The 16,237-nt window shown below is 50.1% G+C and overlaps 1 protein-coding gene across 1 annotated transcript; it reads left to right on the top strand.

Annotated features, from left to right (window-relative positions):
* The first annotated feature begins 389 nt into the window (after positions 1-389).
* MYCL (MYCL proto-oncogene, bHLH transcription factor) lies at positions 390-9,895 on the top strand. The gene is made up of 2 exons (XM_063139905.1): positions 390-682; positions 8,618-9,895. Exons 1-2 carry the CDS (start codon positions 454-456, stop codon positions 9,256-9,258), a joined length of 870 nt encoding a protein of 289 aa, XP_062995975.1. The 5' UTR covers positions 390-453; the 3' UTR covers positions 9,259-9,895.
* The last annotated feature ends 6,342 nt before the right edge of the window (positions 9,896-16,237 follow it).

Here is a 16,237-nt window from a genome sequence, read left to right as displayed (position 1 = left end):
GCCGGGCGGGCAGGCAGGCAGGCAGGCGCTCGTGTGGCGCCGAGGCCGGGCGGGGGGCGGCCGCCGAGGTCCGGCGGCGCAGCTGTCCTTGGAGGGAGGGAGAGTGGGAGCCGAGCCTCGGGCTGGCGCGCTAACTCTCCTCGCCCGGCGCAGGGCTCGCTCGCTCGCTGGCTGGCTCGGCCGCCGCCCGCCATGGAGCTGGACCCGCCGCCACCCTTCTTCTACGACCACCACGAGGCGCAGGACGAGGACTTCCACCGCTGCAGCGCGCCCAGCGAGGACATCTGGAAGAAGTTCGAGCTGCTGCTGCCCAGCCCGCCCGCCTCACCCCTGCCGGGGCCCCCCGCCGCCGCCGCCGCCCCCCTCCTCGCCGACGAGGCCGGGGCAGCTGACTACCTGCTGGAGCCCGGGCGGCTGCTGGGCAACCTGAGCGCCTTCGTGCTGCGCGACTGCATGTGGAGCGGCTTCTCGGCCCGCGAGCGCCTCGGCAGAAGCCTGGGCGAGAAGCTGGCCGCCAAGCCGCCTGCCCCGCCGCCTGCCCCGCCTCCAGGAGCGCACGAGCCCGGGCTGGACGGCCAGTGCGTGGCCCCGGGCGCCGTCTTTGCCTGGCCCGTCGGGGGGCCCGCGGCGGCAGACAGCAAGATTCCGGCCTCGTCCGGCTCCGAGAGCCAAAGCGACTCTGGTAAGGTTGCCGCCGGGAGGGGAGGGGTTGGGCGGTTCTCAGGGCTTGGCGGAACCGGTTCGCCGACGGCGGGGAAGCAGCAGCAGCTCTGCAGACACCCCCAGGTCAGCCCACCCCAGCTTGGCGTCAACCAAACACGTTGGACCTCAACTCCCACCCTGCTGGCTGGGGATGGGAGCTGTAGTGCAACGCATCTGGAGGGCGCCAAGTTGGGGAAGGTTGTCCTGGGTGCGGGGTCGGTGGGTGGGTGGGGAAGACACTTGCTTTGTTAATTGCGACGCCTCGCTCCGTCCCTGTCCCGTCCCAGCCGAATTCTCGCCCCAGAAGAATCCTCCTCGGGCCGCTCCTCACCCTGCTACGCTGTAAGGCTGCAGCCTGGAGATTTGTTCAAGAGATTCTACTTTCGTGAGGAAGTTCGCTTTCTTCCGCCATCCTCCCAACCCAACTTTCCAAAGCTTGCATAACTTGATCAGCCCAACCCAGCTTGTTTCCTCCTCCAAGGCCTCCCAGTTTTGCCCCCTCCAGTGTAGCAACAGCTGGGGGGGGGTGTAGGGCTAGAAAAAACTTGGGGGGGGCTGATTGTGAAACTCCCTTCCCCACTCCAGGGCAGGGCAGGAGGAGCAGACCCGATGAAGCGGAGTATTTCCTAGAGTTCTTGCATTGCAGTGCTGAGGCTGCTTCAAAGTTTCTTGGTCTGTTCCTCAACTGGGTTGCAATATCAGCAGCCGGCGTGTGTCTGAGGCTGGTTAAGTGTGGCCTTGTTAATGTTCCAGGCTTCCTACACTTCTCTGGTCTGGCTGGTTGCCACCGAGCCTTTGCTAACAAAGGCTCTAAGGATTTAACCTGGGAAGTGCTGTAAGAGCTTGGAGACCTAGTCCTTTTTCTCTCCTCCCTCCCCATCATGTGAACTGTGATCTTGAAGCAATTTCAGCACTGTTTCTGCAACCAAGGGGGGGTAGCCAGTCCTAAAAACGCCTGCTGTGGTGGTTCTGTGGCGTAACCGTGCACGTTCATTCAAGCCCAAAGTTATGCGTAGCAGAATCCCCCTGGGGTAGCAAAGGACGCTGTTCACATGTAACCACTCCTCGGAATGAGTCCCCAAGCAATCTCAAATGTTGAAAAAGTTCTGCTAGGTGTGTGGGGGGTGGGTGGGTGGGGGGCAGGGAAGAGGGAAATAGGGTGCAGCATTTTGATACGCACGTTGGGGCCGCAGTCCTATACTCACTTAGCAAACAGCAGCCCCCACTGAACTTAATTATTATTATTATTATTATCATTTATTTATACAGCACCATCAATGTACATGGTGCTGTACAGATAACACAGTAAATAGCAAGACCCTGCCGCATAGGCTTACAATCTAATAAGTTGTAGTAAACAATAAAGAGGGAAGGAGAATGCAAACAGGCACAGGGAAGTGTAAACAGGCACCGTGTAGGGTGAAGCTAACAGTATAGAGTCAGAACAAACTCAATATTTGAAGGCTATAGGGAAAAGAAAAGTTTTTAGCTGAGTTTTAAAAGCAGTGATTGAGTTTGTAGTTCTCAAGTGTTCTGGAAGAGCGTTCCAGGCGTAAGGGGCAGCAGAAGAAAAAGGACGAAGCCGAGTAAGGGAAGTGGAGGTCCTTGGGCAGGCGAGAAGCATGGCATCAGAGGAGCGGAGAGCACGAGCGGGGCGATAGTGTGAGAGAAGAGAGGAGAGATAGGCAGGAGCTAGACCATGAAGAGCTTTGAAGGTCAGCAGGAGAAGTTTATATTGGATTCTGGAGTGAATTGGAAGCCAATGAAGAGATTTCAGAAGTGGAGTGACATGGTCAGAGCGGCGGGCCAAGAAATGGTATTGGCTTCATTGCAAAGTGTCAACATGATGGTTGTTCTTGGGATACACACCCTCCAAGTGTGTTAGAGTACAGCTCCCATCATCCCCCAACCAGACTGGGTATGATGGGAATTGTACTTAAACACACCTGGAGGGAATCAGGCTGCCTTACAAGGATTGCTGAGATAAGCTCAGTTGTGCCACTTTTGTTCTCCTCCTGCTGGACTGGAAAGTTTTCCTTGCTTGAGCCCATTGGGGAAGGTTCTGGGGGAGATTTGGACAGGGCTCACATTGGGCTACATAAAGGATCCCGCCTCAAGTCCCCAAGGAGATTCGCCAGCCTCTCCTTCCCCTCACAGCTTGTTCTGGGGCTGATCTGGTTTCAGTGGTTTAAATTAAATCTTTTCCCCTCCCTGTGGATTTGATCTACCTCACTTGCTCGCCTAGGCTAGGGATGCCTGTACACATGAACTGCAGAGATCTTTTTAAGAACCAGCTTGTGTGTGTTGCTCTGCAGGCAACACAGCCTCCTGTTATTTGACTGAATCATTACTGGGAATACATAGAACTGGAAGGACTTCAGCTGAGCAATGCCGTAGGCCTCTACTTAAAAGGGCGCAAGACTAATTGTGGCAAAACTTTAGTAGAAAAAATGTGTTGTAGCAACATGCACAAGTTGTCTTCAGGGTTAGCCTTGCTCTGATTAAACTGGAGTGTGTTATCCTTGCAGTACTGACATAGCTTTGAAATGGGCACACTTTCCAGCTGTAGCCTTGCTGTTGAGCCTTGTTGGGTTGAGTCACCGGGCAAGTAGTGACTGCTTGTGACTCACTGCAAAGGCTGAATGTGGCTAGGGTTAAGGAACAAATTGGGTCTAAGATTTAATTACATTAAGCCTTGTCAGGACCTCCCTATCCTAATCTCAATTAGCAAGGGGGTGGGGACTGTTATTGATTGATTTAATCATGCGCTTGTGCTGACCTGGACTTTACCCTCCTCAACAGCTGGGCTCCTTCCACAAATGTTGTTTTCAGCCAGCAACATGTTTCCTGGGACAAAAAGCAACAGATGCAAATGTATTGGGGTGGGGGGAGGCTTTGACTGACTGGGGTGTAAGCCAATGAGGGATGGAGAGTAGTTAGCAGTTGCATTCCAAGCCCTGCTATTGGCCAATTGCCAGGATACTTGGAGCCAACCAGTCACACTTTTTTGAAATTACTAGCCAAATGTTGATGTCTGCACAATGGAAGTTTGGAAAGAGAAAATGTCAAAATGGGGAAACGGAGGGTCTATTAACATAGCTGGCCCAAATCTTTATTTATTTTAAAGATTCAGGGCAGAAGTCTTCTTAAAATAGCAAAACCCATCAATTATAAATAATTGTAATAAAACATCCACTATTAAAACTATAAGAGACAGTTCTGCTTTTTTTGTTTTTCAAAATGCAGATGTGACCTTGTGTAGAGGGCTGGAAGACTCTGGGGCACAATTTGTAGCCAGAGGTTTGCACAAGTGTTGCTGCTGAAACTCAGCTTCTGCAGGAGAGCTTCCCTTTAGTGCCTGTTCCGTGCTCTGCTGCGGTCTCTTTCCTGGCTGGGCTAAACGGCTGGGATTATGTGCCACAGAAGTTTAGGGGTGTTCATGCGGATTTCCCCAACAGCATCAGGAGCCCCTTTCTTCAGAAGATTGTTGTCACTCTTAAATTCTTGAGCAAAATTGCCATATGGCTGTTTAAATAAGTAAGATGAACCATGTGCAAAGAGAAGAGGGATCCTGTAACTTTTAATAGCTGTGAAGAAGCGGACACGGAGCTCGCTCTCCTTGTGGCTTTTCCTCTTTTCTAAAAACTCAACCAGTTTGTCTGAAGGATGAATGCTATATGACTGATCCCTTTTGAGGTTCACTCAAGCCTCTTGTGCAAAGGCCTTTAAAGAACCTTTTCTAATCCCCTCCCCCCACCCCACCCAGCCCTTCTGTGTCCTGGCTGGGGAGGTGTGGAGTCCCTTTTTTGTATGTCTCTGGCTGAATGGGGGGTGGGGATGGGGGTGGGAAGCTGAACAGGATTTACTATGTGTGAAAAGGAGTGAATCTCTGAAGTGCAAAGCTGTAGGGAACCTCCCCCCTCCCTGCCTTAATTTACAATTCCAATGGGCTATGAAAGAGCCTGGTGGGGAATGGGAGGGGGAGTGATGGAGATTTAGCATTAAACTTTGTTCTAGCCCAATGGTGTCAATTGCCCCCAACCCTTTTGGGTTGGGGGAGGGAGTATAGGAATGTCATGCCTGCAGTTGTGACCTTTTGTCCCGCCCCGTGGCCTTTGGGAGACATCCACCCAGCCACGGTTTCCCTTCCAGGAACATCCAAAATACCTCATTCCAAAGCAAGTGTGAACAGTGAAAATGCCCAATTCTTTCATGGAGAATGGTGAAGTTCCCACTGCCGCACAATTCATGCTTGGCTTATATTGACTCAGTAAGTTGCCACCCTAGCTCCTTGGGGGAGCTAGGGGTGGCAACGGCCGACAGAAAGCTCTGGCGTGGGCTAGTCCATGAAGTCACGAAGAGTTGGAAGCGACTGAATGAATAAACAACAAAAAGTTGCGATAGCCCATGCATCAGGCCTGCAGCCCTTTCAATGAATGCAGCTAGTTAAGAATTCAGTCTTTGCCTCTGAATAATGCTGTTGAGTTGGGCCATTCATTTCCAACACAGGGCTGAAAGGCAGTGATTTTTCTGAAGGCAGCTTAGTAGTTCAGCTAACCCTAGGGCCATCTCGCAGACTAGCTTGCAGTAGATTGGCAAGGCCGATTCACTTTCAATAGTGTAGAAATAGCAAGTTCCAAGAAGCGGACTGCCCTGGTTTGCCATGAGCTGAGGGCATATCTTTCATCCTCTGTCCTCCTCAATTGTAAAGGAGTATTAGTGGCATTTGACATAGTGTTTGTGCAGCTGGGCCTGGTTGGCTTTAGAGTTTAGAATCCCCCTGATTTTTAGCTACTCCAATGTAGATGAGATAAAAGGGAGAGGGGTGAAACAAGCAAACCTGGGCACGGATTTGAAAATTGCTAGTAGCTCTGGTGATCTACACAGTAGATCCTGCAAATCTAAAAGCTGACATGCAAGATGCTGCATGTGTTTGAGTTTTTGAATGTGTCCTTTGATCACAGCCCCCATCTTCTGAACCAGACTGTAACGCTAGAATTTGGGATTGCCTCTGACCCACGGTTGAGTAAGGAAAAGTCACTACTCTGCATTGGGATGCCATGTGGGCAGCCGAGCAAATATCACTGCTGATTACTAGCCCACAAAACATTTTTTTAAAATTTGTAAACTGCTTTGAGACTCTTCTTTAGGAAAGCTGAATTATTATTATTAGCATTATTAGCATTGTTTGTGGTACATGAGAAAGGAAAACATCCAACTCTCCTCTTCCTGTTTAGCATGAATGTTCTAAATACCTGGGAACTTGCCAGCCATGCCTGTTTGCCACAGGAAAGTGGGCAAATGGCTTTGCTAGTATGCGCCTTGCATGGGAGTATCTTCGATGACCACAGCCCATAATATATCCCCCAAAGGTATCAAAGGGACCTTTGTGTTTGGAGCAGTGCCTTGTGTGACCCTGTTCTGGTATTCAAGTGCCTGGAATTCTTATCATTTCCCCCATTAGTAAAATGGCTGTCCTGCATGCAGGCATACTGTCCGACAAAGAGGAGGCAGGCAAAGGCCTCTGGGTGGCTGGGGAGGGGGACATGGCAGGTGGGGAAATAGTTGTCTTAAGAAAAGCCTGCTGTCCCCAAGACACCACCAAGCCAGCAAGGACAGGGACTGTATATGCTTTTCGTGAGCCTGGATCACAAAGGGAGGAGGAGAGAGGGTGGCCCTGGGGGGCAGGGGGCACCAATTCTCTGACAGAATTCTCCTAAACTGTCCTGTGCACATGGTTACTAGCTCACCAACTGTGATTAAAACAGAATATTCATATACTGTCTTTCTGCAAAATGTCACGAAGCCTGATTGAAATGGGCCCAGATAATTAGTATCATCCAGATGTGTCTGGAGTTGGAACACGGAAGGGTGCTCTTGCACATGGGTCTGACTTGTGGCCTTCCCATCGGGGTGTCTGGATGGCTACTGTGGGAACGGAATGCTGGACTAGAGAGGCCTTTGGCCTGATCCAGTACAGCTCTAATGTTTTTTTGGCCTTGGAATATGATCCCTCAGGCTCCCCCTACTTCAGTTTCAACTTTATTTTTTTTATTTTATTTAAGGATTTTTATGCCGCCATTCAGCCAAAAAAGGCTCTTACGGCGGCTTACAAAAGTATTTCTTGACAGTCCCTGCCCACAGGCTTACAATCTAAAAGACATGACACAAAAGGAAAGGGGATTGGGAGGGAGGAGGAGGGGGGGGAAGGAAAGCAAATTCAGGCACTACAATCTTAGTTGGAAAGTTCAGCAGTTACAGGTGACAGCAGGAGGGAGGGGGGCTCTCAGCTGGAGCTGGACCCAGGCACGATGGAGAGGTGCCTGGCTGCTGCTTCCTCCCTCACTGGTGGCCTCTGCAGAGACAGTTGGTAGCAGGAGGGAGGGGGCTCTCAGCTGGAGCTGGACCCAGGCACGGTGGAGAGGTGCCTGGCTGCTGCTTCCTCCCTCACTGGTGGCCTCTGCAGAGACAGTTGGTAGCAGGAGGGAGGGGGCTCTCAGCTGGAGCTGGACCCAGGCACGGTGGAGAGGTGCCTGGCTGCTGCTTCCTCCCTCACTGGTGGCCTCTGCAGAGACAGTTGGTAGCAGGAGGGAGGGGGCTCTCAGCTGGAGCTGGACCCAGGCACGGTGGAGAGGTGCCTGGCTGCTGCTTCCTCCCTCACTGGTGGCCTCTGCAGAGACAGTTGGTAGCAGGAGGGAGGGGGCTCTCAGCTGGAGCTGGACCCAGGCACGGTGGAGAGGCGCCCGGCCGCCGCTTCCTCCCTCACTTTGCAATTGCATCAGTGGCCAAAGGGGAGGGGGAGGGAGGGAGGGAGGGAGCTCCCTCCCTTCTGGCCCCAGTGCTGTTGCAGGTATTGAGTAGGCAGCTGCTCTGGTGATGTTGCAGCAACTGACCCCCGAGCCACATGGGGGGGGGGAGGGTTCAGGGAGGGGGAGATCTCCTTTCAGCCTTGTTAGCCATCCTCTTCCCCATGATATTTAGCTGCAGTTCCCTCTTGGGTTGTCATGACCATAGTTATGGACCGATTTGGGCAGCCTTCCTTTTTCACTCCCTACATGCTTGATTCCTTCCTGCCGTGCCTCTTGTGGGAGTGGGAGGATTTGGTAGAACTCTGTGTCTTAAAGAACTCATTGCTGGCCCAGTTTTGGAATGGTGGTAACTACCCCCAAATGTATAACAGGCTCAAGTTAAAGGAAGCCAGATTCCAGCTGGACATCAGGAAAAAACTTCCTGACTGTTAGAGCAGTACGACAATGGAATCAGTTGCCTGGTGAGGTTGTGGGCTCTCCCACCCTAGAGGCCTTCAAGAGGCAGCTGGACAACCATCTCTCAGAGATGCTTTAGGGTGGATTCCTGCACTGAGCAGGGGGTTGGACTCAATGGCCTTGTAGGCCCCTTCCAACTCTGCTATTCTATGATTCTAGCCATTCTGGGATATGGCTGTTTGCAGATCCTTCTTTGAAATGGAGGTTTGTGAGACCCTGAGTAGCGTTATGCCCCTGAACCCAAACCTAACTTTTGGCCCAACCCCCACCATGTGTCTCCCCAACCATTTGGGTCTCAAGTGCAAAAACACTTCAGTTCCTTGTTCACGGCTGCTGACACAGTTCTGGCGTGCATAAGAAACTGGGAAGCAACTTGAGCCTTGTTTCGTTTGGGACCCTTTGAGCCACACAGCTGGTTCTGTAGGGTGTGTGTATGTGTGTTGCCTGCCTCAAGTGAAGTGCTGGAGGCAAAGCCTGCTGCTGCTCTGTAGCCTTGCCATCTGTTCCGAAGACAGAGGCCGCCTCTCCCCCCAGCCCCACCCCAGCTTGCAACTTGTGCTTTGCCACCTGCGGAGTGGCAGAACCATACACCGTGGCGACTGCAGAAGTGTAACAGGTTATTTTGTGCCCTCTTCTTTCTTTGTATGCAGAAGGGGAAGAAATCGATGTGGTGACTGTGGAGAAGAAGAGGCAGTCCCTCAGTGTGAGGAAGCCGGTCACCATCACAGTCCGAGCTGACCCCTTGGATCCATGCATGAAACATTTCCACATATCCATCCACCAGCAGCAGCACAACTATGCTGCCCGCTCCCCTTCGGAGGCCTGCCCCAGGGAGGGCGCCTTGGAGAGAGGCACCCAGGAAGACGAAGAGGAGGAGGAGGAGGAGGAGGAGGACAGCAGCAACAGCCACAATGCTGATGCCAGTGGGGATGGCCATGGTGCACAGTCCCCAGGGCAAGTGGAGGAGAGTTTCTCTCCGGAATCTATCTTCCCGAAATCTGGGAGCGCTCCCAGCTCAGACACGGAAGATGTGACTAAGCGGAAAAACCACAACTTCTTGGAGCGCAAGCGGCGGAATGACCTTCGCTCCCGTTTCCTGGCACTGAGGGACCAGGTGCCTGATCTTGCAACCTGCTCCAAAACCCCCAAAGTGGTGGTCTTGAGCAAAGCGTCTGAGTACCTGCAGTCTCTGCTCCGTGCAGAGCAGCAGATGGTTGCTGAGAAGAAGCTGCTGAAGTTGCATCAGCTTCAGCTGTTGAAACGGATTTCACATCTGAAGGGGGTGCATTAGCTCCCAAGAACTCTAAACTGCTTTCCTGTCTGATCTGCACTTTTTTGGTCTGTTTTTTTGGGTGGGTGGGTGGGTTGCGGACTCTTAAACTGCAGTTCACAGAATGCATTGCAACTGGTGCACACATGTGGCTAGTCCTCATTCTCCTCCCCACCCCAACCCGTTACTCTGATTCATCCTACTGTGGTTGCTGGAGTTAGCTTCTCCAGCAGATGCAGAGGTGTGAACTTCTTGTAGAGGCGCAGGGCTGTGGGCTTTAATTACTGAGATTTCGGCTCCTCCTGCAAGATGCTGGCTTCTGTGCAAGCTGAGCAGTGCTGCATTCAGACTGGGATCAATATAGACTGTGTGTTTTGAGTCAAGCTCTGGCACATATTGGAAGGGAGGTCTTCCTCAATAGAAGCAATATTTTTGAGGGAGGGTCCTGGGTCAATTCTTCTAAAGCTAGGCACAAGGATGGATCTTGCCTTCACCTGTCCTGAGGGGCATCTTCTCTCTCCACCCCGCTGTCCCATGTCCCCCAAGTTTGACTATAAACACATGACCACCGATGTTTTTATGTGCCTCCTCTCCTTCCCTGGTCCATCTCTTCTTGCTGTTGCCATTCAATTTAAAGGATGAATTGCTCACCCTTATCCTTTACCCTTTACAGTACCTACCTGCATTTTTGCTCCCTTTACCATGCCCTGTTTTCCATGTTTTGGATCAAGGGCTCTCTTCTCTTCCGGGATTTGATTTTTGATGCTCCCTCCACCAAACATCAAAGGGCTTAGGGAGATCTTTGTGCTAAGTTAGAGTGACCATATGAAAAGGAGGACAGGGCTCCTGTATCTTTAACAGTTGTATTGAGAAGGGAATTTCAGCAGGTGTCATTTGTATGCATGTCGCACCTGGTGAAATTCCCTCTTCATCACAACAGTTAAAGCTGCAGGAGCTATACTGCAGATATTCTGTGACCAGATTTAAAAGAGGGCAGGGCACCTACAGCTTTAACTGTTGTGATGAAGAGGGAATTTCACCAGGTTCCCCATATATACAAATGACACCTGCTGAAATTCCCTTTTCAATACAACTGTTAAAGATACAGGAGCCCTGTCCTCCTTTTCATATGGTCACCCTAGCTAAGTCTCCTAGCTTTTCTTTGAGATCTATGGCAAGCTAAAAACGGGTGGTGCTGGGAGGAGGGAGTGGTGGTGGTGGTCTATCCTTCAGGCCTTTAATGCCTGAATGGAAAATGTTTAAATGGCACCCTAGTTAAAAGAGGGCATAGTCTACTGGGAAGTGAATTCATTTCAATGGGGCTCATGCAGGGGGGAAAAATCCCAGTTGATTGTGCCAAACGTGAGATCTGTCTGGAGCCCCACTCGGCCACTTCAGTGGTGGTGTGAACCTGCCATGCCAGGGTGCTCTCTCTGACTGGGACGGGGGACCTTCCTTCTAAGGGGTGTCTGTCTTTATAAAACAAAAACCAAGCCCTGGAGCTCTTTCACTGGAAATGCACTGAGATCACCTTGGATTTGATTTACCTCATTCTTATTTCTCCATTTAGACCACAGAGTTGCTTATCTTGGATTTTATATATCCTAGAACCCATTGTTGTGACTGCCTGATTCTTTATACTGGATGGGTTTTTAAAGAATATACTGTATTTTTGTACCTTTTTTTAGTAGTTATTTTGTAAAATATTTGTCCTGCTGCCTCTCCCTCCATTTTTTTATATACAAACTTTCCCCTTTAAGACCAGCTGCCCTGCTGCTTGTGTGTGGGATGATACAAACTGAGCTCTGGCAGGGGGAAATGACTGGGATGGCTGGGAATTCTTCTCCTAGGTGTGGGGGCTGGTCCCTGGTCCTAAATTCCGAGCCCTAGTAGTGAGCAGAGCAAGGCTACACTCGCCCCCTTTCTCTTCAAACAAAAGGGCTGCATGGGGATACCTTAGGCAAGTTTACTCACTACTAAGGTTCCACTGTATCCACTGGGGCTTACTCCCAGGAAAGCGTGCACAGCATTGACGCTTCAGCCCATGCTTAAAAGCAGTGTTTGTTGCTCTGGTTTGCCAGTCCCTTCAAAGCTTTTGCGGGGCAGGCTGGCTGTGGCTGCCCTCTCCCCCAGGTGCTGTGCTCCCCACCTCTCTCTCTCAATGCGGCCTCTTGCCACCTGCCTGCATTTGTCTCTCTGCAGGGAGAGGCAGGAACAGGGAGTGATGGAGGGCCCTTTAGCTTTGCTCCTGGGGTTGAACTCCCACAATGCAGCAGGGGAGTGCTCAGGCATTCCTTGACTGGCCTGCAAGAGCTTCAAGGCTGGGTGGTCTGACTTACTAGCACTTTCTTTTTTTTACCTCACGCTTAATCTTAAATAAATGAATTGCAAAAAGGCCAAGCTTTTTGTGTTGTGTTGGATGAAACTCTTGTCACCTGAGGGGCTTCTGTTCAGCTGAATACACGTTATTTAAATACACCTGAGAGAACTGGGGGTAGCAGAAAATTTGGACACAATTTTGGGAAAGGAAACCTGGTTGCTGGGCCCTCGTCTGAAGTGAGCGCATGGAGCGTAGCAGGGCGAGACCTAGCATAGGTTGCAGCTCAATTAACCTGGAGCCTTCACCATGAGGGGAGGGGGGCAGGGGATTCTTTTCCCCCTGGGGCGTGCGCTTCCCCTGTTTATGGGGCCTTAGAGATGGCGTTACAGTACTTTGTGGACATTCACTCATCTTGGGATAGTAAAATACACCGAGGTGTATTTTCTGCACATTTTCAAAGGTGGATCATACTACTTGAGGTTTATTTATTGATTTATTTATTTAGAATATTTATATACCGCTCCTCATTGAAAAAAATTTTCGGAGCGGTGTACAAGGTAAAATGAAAATAAAAACAGAATAAAACAGTTAAAACAAAATTTAAAAAGAAGCAAAACAACAACACAGAAATCCAAGGCTGCATGTTAAAGAAAGGCTTCTTGGAATAAAGATGTTTTCAGGAGGCGCCGAAAAGAGTACAAGGTTGGAGCCTGTCTGACCTCCAGAGGCAGGGAGTTCCACAGGAGGGGCGCCACCACGCTGAAGGCTCTTCCCCTGGTGGATTCCAATCAGAGGATGGATCTAGGTGGAACCACCAGGGGCAGGCCCTCGGATGACCTCAGTGACCGGGCAGGTTGGTAAGGGAGAAGGCGCTCTCTCAGGTTCTATCTTACTCGCATAACTTTTTCTGCCACTAGTCCTGGGGAGACAGACCAAGCCCTATCCAAAGCACTTGAGCTCAGCCCACTCCACCCCAAGCATCTGGAAACCCTTGGTCTTCCCCGTCCTCTGCACTGGTAGCTTCTCCTTGGGCACTAGTGATACATTTTCAAGTTTTAATAGTACAGCCCTTCTCTGTGCTAGGAATTGATACACCCTATTATTATTTTTTGCTCCCAGAAGCTGGGTCCAGTTCTCAGTACAAAGCCATCCTTTCACTGCCTGCTTTCCCTTGCAATCAAAGTGCAAATAAGATTTTAGCCTGGAAGTCCTGGGCAACCAAGTCACCAGGTATTTCACCGGTCTTCAAATAGCTGTTCTTGTGGACAGGTATTTCACCGGTCTTCAAATAACTGTTCTTGTGGAGGAAGTGTGGCTAGACTGGGCTGCTGCTGCTGGAGGGTGTCACTTTAAATAAGAGGAATTGGCCATGTAAAGGACTTCAATATATATTTTTTATTTTTCCTGAGACAAATCAGAAAGAAGCTCCAAAATGTTCCAGGCTTCCCTTTTGACTCATGCAGGAGGAGTTGGCTACAAGTTGTGATTCCAGTGTTGTCTGTTGATGGAGATGACTGAGCAATTTAGGGATGTCAAAGCATAAATCCTCCAAAAGCAAGTAGGAAAGTGGGTCCCTTTTATGGAATTAAGGAGACGTTGGGCCGTGCTCGGGTCAGGTCACAAAATCAGGTGTGCTGGTCAGGTGCTTCTGGGCTACAAAAGCTCTCTGGATTCCTAAATAAAGACACCCGCTGAAACAGACTACTTACTATTAACAGAAGCAGTGCTAGACCTGGAATTTGGACCATGGATGAAATAATGTTTATTATTTAAGACTGAGTTTTTAAATTGCACCCTAAATGTTCAGTCTATCATCTGCTAAAATGTTGCCTGATAAACAACTGGCCATAACTGGTCTAGGTAGCATGAGTTGGTCTTTTGGGTGTATGGAATATGAAGCCGCCGTCTATCAAGGCCACTGAGCCATAGGTACACAGCCGCTTTCTTCAACCTGGCACCCTCCAGGTATGTTGGACTACAGCTCTGATCATCCCCACTGTTGCTGACAGTGGCTACGCTGACTGGGGGATGGTTGGAGTTGTAGCCAAACACTTCTGTAGGTCACCTGGTTGGAGAAGCCTGCTTATCTGTGAAACGAAAATGCCAGAGGGGAGAAATGAAAAGCACCCTGATAGGTGGCCCTGCCAAAGGCCTGCCTAAGCGAAAGGACAGCAGAGGGGGCAAGGCATCTGTTGGGGGGCAGGCTGGAGTGCAGCTGCCTTGAACAGAATTGGAAAACCTCTGGAACATCAGGGCGAGCACTGGCCTATATCTGGCGGCGGCTTGTCAAAGTCTCGTACGGAGGCGCTCTTTACTTATCCCTGCTATCAGAGTTCCTTTAAATCCAGGTGGGCAACTTGTGGCTCTCCAGATGTTTCGGCCTACATCTGCCCCAACTGCCCTAGCCAGCATAGCCAATGGTGAGGGATCATGGGGGTTATGGCCCTCCAGAAATTTTGGACTAAAAGTTTCCCAACCCTTGAAAACAATGCAGTGATTACAAGAAGCCAGCAAGGATTTGTCATGAACAAATCCTGCCAGACTAATCTGATCTCATTCTTTGATTGACTAACTGCCCTTGTTGGCTGTGGGAATGCTGTGGACATAATATCTTGACTTTAGCAAAGCTTTTCACAAAGTGCCCCATGACATTCTGATCAGCAAACTAGTTAAAAGTGATCTAGATGGAACAACTATTAGGTGGATCCACAGTCGGCTACAGAATCAAACTCAAAGAGTGCTAATCAATGGTACCTTCTCAAACTGGGGGATGTAATGAATGGATACTGCAGGGCTCAGTCCTGGGCCCAGAGCTCATCAACATTTTGATTAATGACTTGGATGAGGAGGTGCAGGGAATGCTTATCAAATTTGCAGACGACACAAAATTGGGTGAGATAGTTAATACCCTGGAAGACAGAGACAAAGTTCAACGTGATCTAGGTAGCCTGGAGTGCTGGGCTGAAAACAACAGAATGACATTTTATAGGGATAAAAGCCAAGTTCTACACCTAGGAAAAAGAAACCAAATGCACAGTTACAAGATGGGGATACTTGGCTCAGCAATACTACAAGTGAAAAGGATCTTGGAATTGTTGTAGATCACAAGCTGAATATGAGCCAAATGTGTGATGTGGCTGCAAAAAAGCGAATGCTATTTTGGGCTGCATTAATAGAAGTATAGCTTCCAAATCGCGTGCAGTACTTGTTCCCCTCTATTCAGTATTGCGTCCAGCTCTGGGCACCAGACTTCAAGAAGAATGCAGACAACTTGGAGGGGAATCACAGGAGGTCAACAAGGATGATCAGGAGCCTTATGAAGAGAGACTGAAAGAACTGGGCACGCTTAGCCTTGAGAAGAGAAGGCTGAGGGGAGATGTGATAGCACTCTTCAAATACTTGAGAGGTTGTCACACAGAGGAGGGCCAGGATCTCTTCTCAATTATCCCAGTGTGCAGGACATGGACTAATGGGCTCTAGTTACAGGAAGCCAGATTCCGGCTGGACATCAGGAAAAACTTCCTGACTGTTAGAGCAGTACGACAATGGAACTAATGGCCTAGGGAGGTTGTGGGCTCTCCCACACTAGAGGCATTCAAGAGACAGCTGGACAACCACCTGTCAGGTATGTTTTAAGGTAGATTCTTGCATTGAACAGGGAGTTGGACTTGATGGTCTTATAGGCCCCTTCCAACTCTATTATTCTATGAACCCTGCTTTAAGGGGTTGAAGCTGGAAATGTCTGGATGCCAAGCATGCACTCTGCAGCTGAACCAGGATCCTTCCACAAACAAGAGGAAATCTCCAACCACTTTTCTTTTTTCTGCTAAACTAGCACAGAGCTTCCTTGATGCTTCCCCAAACTAACCTGTGTATTTCTGGATAGATCTGTACACACCAAACCCGATTAGAATTCTTCCTCCTTAACACATGGAACCATTTCTCAATTTTGCTTGGGAAATATTTTCCCTCCCAGTGTGATGTTTTATTTTATGTTTTTAAGATGGTTGAATAAAAGCGCAATGTATTTTTCATATCACTGCTGTGCTGAAGGGTGATTGGGAGGTGGGTTCGTGCCTAGGTTAGTAAATGTCCTCCACGGTGGCTGAGGCTGCTATAATCCCATCTCCTCCAATGGTATTGCCCGCTTTCAAGCGGGGATCCCTGCTCTCCCTGTTGCCATGGCAAGATATGTGTGTTGCTAGGAGAAGAGCCATCTTCCCCTCCTCCTGTTGCCATGGCAGAAAATCACAGGACCCCTTCTGTTACCTAGGCAATAGCCTTCATCACCCTGGTAACTGTCTCCCCATCCTTTTCCTAACCCACTCTTTTCTGTTGCTACCGTAACAATCCCTTTCTCCTTGTCTTTGGTCACAAGTTCATCTCTTTCTCCTTCCCCAGGGCATCTGCTCCCACCCAGTTGCCACTGTCAGATTCTCCCCCTTCCAACATGGTTGCCATGGGAATATCCCCCACCCCCAGCAGCCTTCCTTGCTACCACTGCATGTGGCCCTACTGTCCTCCCCACATCAGCCCGCCATAAACAGATGGACCAGTACAAAGGCCAAGTGCCTGCAGAAGGCCTGGATGGGGGAGATTGTCTCCGGACAAGAGAGTTCCAGCCAGGGCTGGTCATCTGTGCTGGCCCCACAAGAGGATGAGCAACGATGCAGAGGAAAC

This window comes from Elgaria multicarinata, chromosome 13 (genome assembly GCF_023053635.1).
Source record: "Elgaria multicarinata webbii isolate HBS135686 ecotype San Diego chromosome 13, rElgMul1.1.pri, whole genome shotgun sequence".
Lineage (NCBI taxonomy): Eukaryota > Metazoa > Chordata > Lepidosauria > Squamata > Anguidae > Elgaria > Elgaria multicarinata.
This window is presented reverse-complemented; position numbering and strand designations above follow the sequence as displayed.

What these genes read in the sequence shown, in the direction of transcription:
- MYCL (XM_063139905.1), top strand. Translation starts at nt 454, where the DNA reads ATGTGGAGCGGCTTCTCGGCCCGCGAGCGCCTCGGCAGAAGCCTGGGC. An exon ending in CGAGAGCCAAAGCGACTCTG is followed by an intron (nt 683 to 8,617) that starts GTAAGGTTGCCG and finishes CTTTGTATGCAG; the next exon opens with AAGGGGAAGAAATCGATGTG.